The sequence below is a fragment of the Babylonia areolata genome, chromosome 14, assembly GCF_041734735.1.
Source record: "Babylonia areolata isolate BAREFJ2019XMU chromosome 14, ASM4173473v1, whole genome shotgun sequence".
Classification (NCBI taxonomy): Eukaryota; Metazoa; Mollusca; class Gastropoda; order Neogastropoda; family Buccinidae; genus Babylonia; species Babylonia areolata.
In genome coordinates this window covers 13,792,839-13,800,338 of record NC_134889.1, presented here as the reverse complement: position 1 = coordinate 13,800,338, position 7,500 = coordinate 13,792,839, and the positions used below count along the sequence as shown (strand labels likewise).

Below are 7,500 nucleotides of genomic sequence, written 5' to 3'. Positions count from 1 at the left end.
TGTTCACGGAGGACGTGGTGGCGGACGTGGCGGCCAGGTCCAGGATTGAATGCAGCAAGCAGTGTGTGCAGACACGGGGCTGCGTCATGTGCACCTTCCACCACAGTGCTCAGGCCTCACCTGGGGGGTCCGGGGGGGAGTGTCGGATGTTCGGCAAGAAACACACCGCCATTCAGGAGGGGCAAAAAGCCGCGCCTGGTGCCATGAGCTTTGGTGAGTAGAGTACTGCCGGAATGGAAAGGTGGGTTGGACATTCAAAAGGTGTTTCAGCTTCAGCGTGTTTCTCTCAAGGAAGCGTGTCTGCGTTCGGACAATTCCGTATAAGCTACACCACACGTATTAGGCAGATGTCTGACCAGCAGCATAACCCAACGCGCTTGGTCAGGCCTTGAGTACGTGTATGTATATATCAGAGTGGATTTCGTGTACAGAATATTGACAGAGGACAACACTGATTTTGTCATGGGCTATTTCTTAGTGCGCATGGTGAGTGCTGCACACAGGACTTCGGTTTATCGTCTCACCCGGGTGACCAGACGCTGAGTTTGATTTTCCAGTCAAACTTGGGAGAAAGGGTGAGAGCGGGATTCGAACCCAGACCCACATGGACACTGTATTGGCAGGTAAGCGTCTTATCCAATCTGTCACCTTCTCAGGGGAAGGTGAGTAACGGAATGGAAAGGCGAGTACAGAAACGGAAAGGTACTAGGTGATATTGGGGTTTGAAAGGTGAGTATGAGTAGGAAGAATGAATGGAGGAATGGAAAGGTGAGAGTTGAATGGAAAGGCGAGATGTTGGAGAAAGTAGGAAATGTGAGTAATAAGGCAGTTGGAGGTGAGTAGATGAATAGAGGAAAGGTGAACAGGTGAATGGAAAGGTGGAGTATGAGAATGGAAAGGTAAGTAGTTAGGGAATGGAAAAATTGAGTCATAGGGGAATGGAGAAAACGTGAGTATTGGAATTGCCAGGTAATCCGAAGAATGGAATAGGGAATGGAAAGGTGAATAATATAATGGAAAAGTGAGTGGTATGCGAATGGAAAGTTGAGTAGGGGAGTGATAAGATAAGCAGGGAAATGGATGAAAAGTGAGGGGTAGTGGAACAGAAAGGTGAGTCGGAGAACTGAGTGGTTAGTTATGGTGGATTGGAAAGGTGAGTGGAAAGTTAAAGTTTGGGAATGGGTGAAAGGTGGCTATGAGAATGGACATGCGAGTAGGGGAATGGAAAGGTAGGGAGTAGAAAGGTGATTTGGGGAATGCAGTGAGTCACTCGGGATTGTAAAGGTTATATGGCGAAAGACAGGACATGTTAGATATTAGCGAATGGAAAGGTGTTATGGGAAAGGTAGGTAACGTTAAATGTTAGCGAATGGAAAGGTGCTATTGGAAAGGTAGGAAATGTTTGATATTTGCGAATGGAAAGGTGTTATGGGAAAGGTAGGAAATGTTTGATATTAGCGAATGGAAAAGTGTTATGGGAAAGGTAGGAAATGTTTGATTTTTAGCGAATGGAAAGGTGTTATGGGAAAGGTAGGAAATGTTTGATATAAGCGAATGGAAAGGTGTTATGGGAAAGGTAGGTAATGCTAGATATTAGCGAATGGAAAGGTGCTATGGGAAAGGTAGGAAATGTTTGATATTAGCGAATGGAGAGGTGTTATGGGAAAGGTAGGAAATGTTTGATATAAGAGAATGGAAAGGTGTTATGGGAAAGGTAGGAAATGTTTGATATTAGCGAATGGAAAGGTGTTATGGGAAAGGTAGGAAATGTTTGATATTAGCGAATGGAAAGGTGTTATGGGAAAGGTAGGAAATGTTTGATATTAGCGAATGGAAAGGTGTTATGGGAAAGGTAGGAAATGTTAGATGTTTGCAAATGGAAAGGTGCTATGGGAAAGGCACGAAATGTTTGATATTAGCGAAGGAAAAGGTGTTATGGGGAAGGTAGGAAATGTAAGATGTAAGGGAAGGGAAAGGTCTTTCTTCTTTCTTTTCTTTTAAGTACTCAGTCCGAAGCTTTCTTCATTGGCCAGGGGAAAAAATGAAGTATCAGAGGACTCAAGTAACTTCACACGTTATACTTTATGATCACGTCTTTGTATAAGAAAACGCAATAAAAAATCACCGTTGCCGCAGTGTTGGGTACCCTCTAGTGCGCTTGCGCACACACACACTCGCAGGCTAGCTCAGGCGGGTGCACACACTGGAACGAATGCTTCAGTAGGGGGATGTATGAAAGGTGAGGTATAGGGGATTGAAAGGTGTGTAGGGGATGTATGAAAGGTGAGGTATATGGGATTGAAAGGTGTGTAGGGGATGTATGAAAGGTGAGTTATATGGGATTGAAAGGTGTGTAGGGGATGTATGAAAGGTGAGGTATATGGGATTGAAAGGTGTGTAGGGGATGTATGAAAGGTGAGGTATATGGGATTGAAAGGTGTGTAGGGGGATGTATGAAAGGTGAGTTATATGGGATTGAAAGGTGTGTAGGGGATGTATGAAAGGTGAGGTATAGGGGGATTGAAAGGTGTGTAGGGGGATGTATGAAAGGTGAGGTATATGGGATTGAAAGGTGTGTAGGTGGGGTGTATGAAAGGTGAGGTATATGGGATTGAAAGGTGTGTAGGGGATGTATGAAAGGTGAGGTATATGGGATTGAAAGGTGTGTAGGGGGATGTATGAAAGGTGAGTTATATGGGATTGAAAGGTGTGTAGGGGATGTATGAAAGGTGAGGTATATGGGATTGAAAGGTGTGTAGGGGATGTATGAAAGGTGAGGTATATGGGATTGAAAGGTGTGTAGGGGATGTATGAAAGGTGAGGTATATGGGATTGAAAGGTGTGTAGGGGATGTATGAAAGGTGAGTTATATGGGATTGAAAGGTGTGTAGTGGATGTATGAAAGGTGAGGTATAGGGGGATTGAAAAGGTGTGTAGGTGGGGTGTATGAAAGGTGAGATATAGGGGGATTGAAAGGTGTGCAAGGGGATGTATGAAAGGTGAGGTATAGGGGATTGAAAGGTGTGTAGGGGGATGTATGAAAGGTGAGATATAGGGGATTGAAAGGTGTGTAGGGGGATGTATGAAAGGTGAGGTATATGGGATTGAAAGGTGTGTAGGGGATGTATGAAAGGTGAGTTATATGGGATTGAAAGGTGTGTAGGGGATGTATGAAAGGTGAGGTATATGGGATTGAAAGGTGTGTAGGGGATGTATGAAAGGTGAGTTATATGGGATTGAAAGGTGTGTAGGGGATGTATGAAAGGTGAGGTATAGGGGGATTGAAAGGTGTGTAGGGGGATGTATGAAAGGTGAGGTATAGGGGATTGAAAAGGTGTGTAGGTGGGGTGTATGAAAGGTGAGATATAGGGGGATTGAAAGGTGTGCAAGGGGATGTATGAAAGGTGAGGTATAGGGGATTGAAAGGTGTGTAGGGGGATGTATGAAAGGTGAGATATAGGGGATTGAAAGGTGTGTAGGGGGATGTATGAAAGGTGAGGTATATGGGATTGAAAGGTGTGTAGGGGATGTATGAAAGGTGAGTTATATGGGATTGAAAGGTGTGTAGTGGATGTATGAAAGGTGAGGTATAGGGGGATTGAAAGGTGTGTAGGGGATGTATGAAAGGTGAGGTATAGGGGGATTGAAAGGTGTGTAGGGGGATGTATGAAAGGTGAGGTATAGGGGGATTGAAAGGTGTGTAGCGGGATGTATAAAAGGTGAGGTATAGGGGGACTGAAAGGTGTGCAAGGGGATGTATGGAAGGTGAGTTTTAGGGGAATGGAAAGGTGTGCAAGGGGATGTATGGAAGGTGAGTTTTAGGGGAATGGAAAGGTGTGTAGGGAGATGTATGGAAGGTGAGTTTTAGGGGAATGGAAAGGTGTGTAGGGAGATGTATGGAAGGTGAGTTTTAGGGGAATGGAAAGGTGTGTAGGGAGATGTATGGAAGGTGAGTTTTAGGGGAATGGAAAGGTGTGTAGGGAGATGTATGGAAGGTGAGTTTTAGGGGAATGGAAAGGTGTCTAGGGAGATGTATGAAAGGTGAGTTTTAGGGGAATGGAAAGGTGTGTAGGGAGATGTATGGAAGGTGAGTTTTAGGGGACCAGAACGGTGAAGTTGATCGAGCTTCGTTCCAGCAGGAGAACTTGATCCCACAAAAATACGTAGAAGAGAAGAAGAAAGCACACAGCAATACAAGCAAACCACACACACACACACACACACACACACAAGCGTGCGCGTGCAAAAAAAAATCCTTAGATAAATTTTCCATTCGCCCTGACATTTCTTTTTATTTATGGAAATCGACGTGCACACTTCTTCCACGTATATAAAGGCCTCTTAAACAGTATTCATACCATTTGCAGCTTTCAGAATCAAATACATTTTCATATTCCATCGACACTCACAGTATGTTGCCTTTACCCCCCCCCCCCCTTCTTTTAAATGATGCATAAGGTTGCTTGATAATCGTGTTGTCTTCAATATATCTTCCAGGTACAAAGCCTGTTTGATCTTCATTGATCGAAGAAAAAAAAGAAGTATATGCATCAATAATACCATTTCCCTTCACTATGGTCATGAAAACGTTAGCCCCGCCCCCCTTTATAATGCATCAAACATCAAGGCAGGACCGATCGGGTGTCATGTGAGCAGCCAGGACCGCTTCTTTAGGTCTTCTGTTGGTGCTGCAACGAAACAATGAATTATTGAAACGTGAGACAGAAAACGGGACAATAACAATTTTCATGGAAATGGATGGGACACTCTTGTCTCCAGTTATGACGGTCTGTCTGTGTGAAGGTCGGTCTACTCTCAGGCGATGAGGTGGAAGTGGAGGGCGTGTGGGTGTGGGTGTGGGAGCTTCGGGAGCATCGTGTTGCTAGAATCTGGCGTCTGGAATCCGGCTTGTCTCTCTCTTTTGTCTGACGGCATTTATTTCTTACCTACCAAAATGCTTTGGTGGTTATGTTTTTTTTTTTTTTTTACTTATTTATTTATTTTATTTTTTTAAATAGAATTCTGTCAGGGCCAACTCAAACTCTTGCTGCCGTGAATTTCTTTCTTTTTTTTCTTCTCTCTATTTTTGTCTTCTTCTTTTTTTTCTTTTGCACGCGCTAAATGCATGCTGCATTCTGAAGTTCGGTTCGTCGTCTTTTACGGGAAAATCAGAAAAACAAAACAGAATAAAGCAAAAACAAAAATAACGAAACCACAACAAGCGACCCTATTTCAAAGCACTCGAAGTTCGGTAGGAGTTGAGGGTGGTGATATAAATCCTTGCAGGCCTACATACAGGAATCGAACCCGGGACATCTGCTTCTTTGGCAGGTTCTGCGTCCACTGAACCACCATTCCTCTGACAGTTACCTCCCTGTACACAGGACGTTTTTCCTTTTTTCATTGAAAAAAAAAATATTGCAATGTTTTTAGTAGTGAAAGCGCAAATAGTACTATCAAGCAAACACACACACGCACAGAGAATACGCACAGAGAACACATACAACGCACGCATGCACACGCGCGCGTGCGCGCGCGCGCGCGCACACACACACACACACGATCCCGATGATAATCACCGCCTCTGTGGGAATCGAAATGTGTTTTTAATACTTCTGGCTCGAGTGTATGTTTACACACAACGTGAGTCACAATGCAGTAACACTGTGTTTCGGCTGAGTGAACCAGTACAAACACACACGATAATTTCGATTGTCTTTATTCATCGCTCCTGCTGGCAAGTCTTGAAGGCACATGACACTAATCTCCCGTCCAAGGACTCTGTGTGTGTGTGTGTGTGTATGTGTGTGTGTGTGTGTGTGTGTGTGTGTGTGTGTGTGTGTGTGTGTGTGTGTGTGTGTGTGTGTGTGTGTGTGTGTGTGTGTTTGTTGTGTGTGTGTGTGTTTGTTTGTTGTGTGTGTGTGTGTGTGTGTGTGTGTGTGTGTGTGTGTGTGTGTGTGTGTGCTCTTTACCTTAAACATATTCATTTTCTTTGGAAATACTTAATCTGGTGACACAGAATTTGGCCTTAAAACAGAAACAAATCAGCAATTTCACTCATTTTGATAATTTTGATAATAATGAAGTACACTTCTCGGAAGGGCACCAAAAAAAAAAAGAAAAAAAAAGAAAAAAAGAAAAAAGAAATGCCAAACATGTTACAGAATGAGGTTACTGTTATATTTGTTATTTTCTATAAGCAAAACTTAAGGACTTTTATCTCAAATACTAACATACTAACTAAGAGCAATCATTTTACCATGTTTAGTTCAGGTAGGAATTTGTTCTGATTTGTATGGAGGTTAATTTGATGCATACATCTGCAATATTCTGCTAAGAAATGGAAAGTCAACCTGAATACAATATAATTTTAAACACAAAGGGGATGACTCATCTAAAATATTGAATTTTAAAGTATACTTGTGTCTCAATGTGTAGGAAGGCCACAGTATTTTACTCTCTGTATGGTCTTACACAATCTACATTCGCCCAAATGGTCTTAAGTCGGATAATATTATAGTGTAGTCCTTTAAATCTGTATCAATTTTGCTGAACACGCGCCCTGTTATGGAGTGATGGCCTAGAGGTAACACGTCCACCTAGGAAGCGAGAGAATCTGAGAGCGCTGGTTCGAAACACGGCTCAGCCGCCGATATTTTCTCCCCCTCCACTAGACCTTGAGTGGTGGTCTGGTCATTCGGATGAGACGATAAACCGAGGTCCAGTGTGCAGCATGCACTTAGCTCACGTAAAATAACCCACGGCAAAAAAAGGTTGTCCCTGGCAAAATTATGTAGAAAAATCCACTTCGATAGGAAAAAACAAAAACTGCACGCAGGAAAAGATACAAAAAAGAAAAAAAAAAAAAAAAAGGGTGGCGCTGTAGTGTAGCGACGCGCTCTCTCTGGGGAGAGCAGCTCGAATTTCACACAGACAAATCTGTTGTGATAAAAAGAAAAGAAATGCAAATACAAATGCAAATACAAATAAACTGATAGTCTGCGAGAACACATAACTGAGAAAAGGCGAAGGTGGGTGCTAGATTTTATTCGGAGACCGATTTCTGCAAAAGCCTGACCACTGGAGACTGATTTCAGCAAAAGCCTGATCACTTACTGCATAATGCACGGAAACGACGGTCGAAATCAGCAGATTAACATCACAATACACACACGCACGAAATGGCAAACAGACGTTTGGAACTTCTCTCTCACTGCGCTTGCGCCTTTCACGAAAAACTTCCTGTTTTTCCTGTCTCGATATAGAACAAAGCAAGTCGTTTAAAAAATACATTGATATTAAAAAAAATATATATATATAATTATTATTATTATCATCATCATCATCGATATTTTTATTATTATTAAAGACGATTATTATTATTATTATTATTATTAAAACGATGCACGTTTTCACCGGCAGACTTTTACAAGAAACAACCTTCATTTTGGCGTTTGTGCCGAGGCTTTAGTTCTGGTAGGTTCGAACAAACTTGGATTA

General features: G+C 42.6%; 1 protein-coding gene across 1 annotated transcript in view; it reads left to right on the top strand.

Moving 5' to 3' along the window:
* Positions 1-7,500, top strand: part of LOC143289612 (uncharacterized) — a 23,465-nt gene that overhangs the window by 175 nt on the left and 15,790 nt on the right. The window contains exon 1 of the mRNA XM_076598654.1: positions 1-213. This exon is cut by the window's left edge and continues 175 nt beyond it. Coding sequence (XP_076454769.1) covers positions 1-213 — 213 coding nt within the window. The remainder of the gene's footprint in view (positions 214-7,500) is intronic.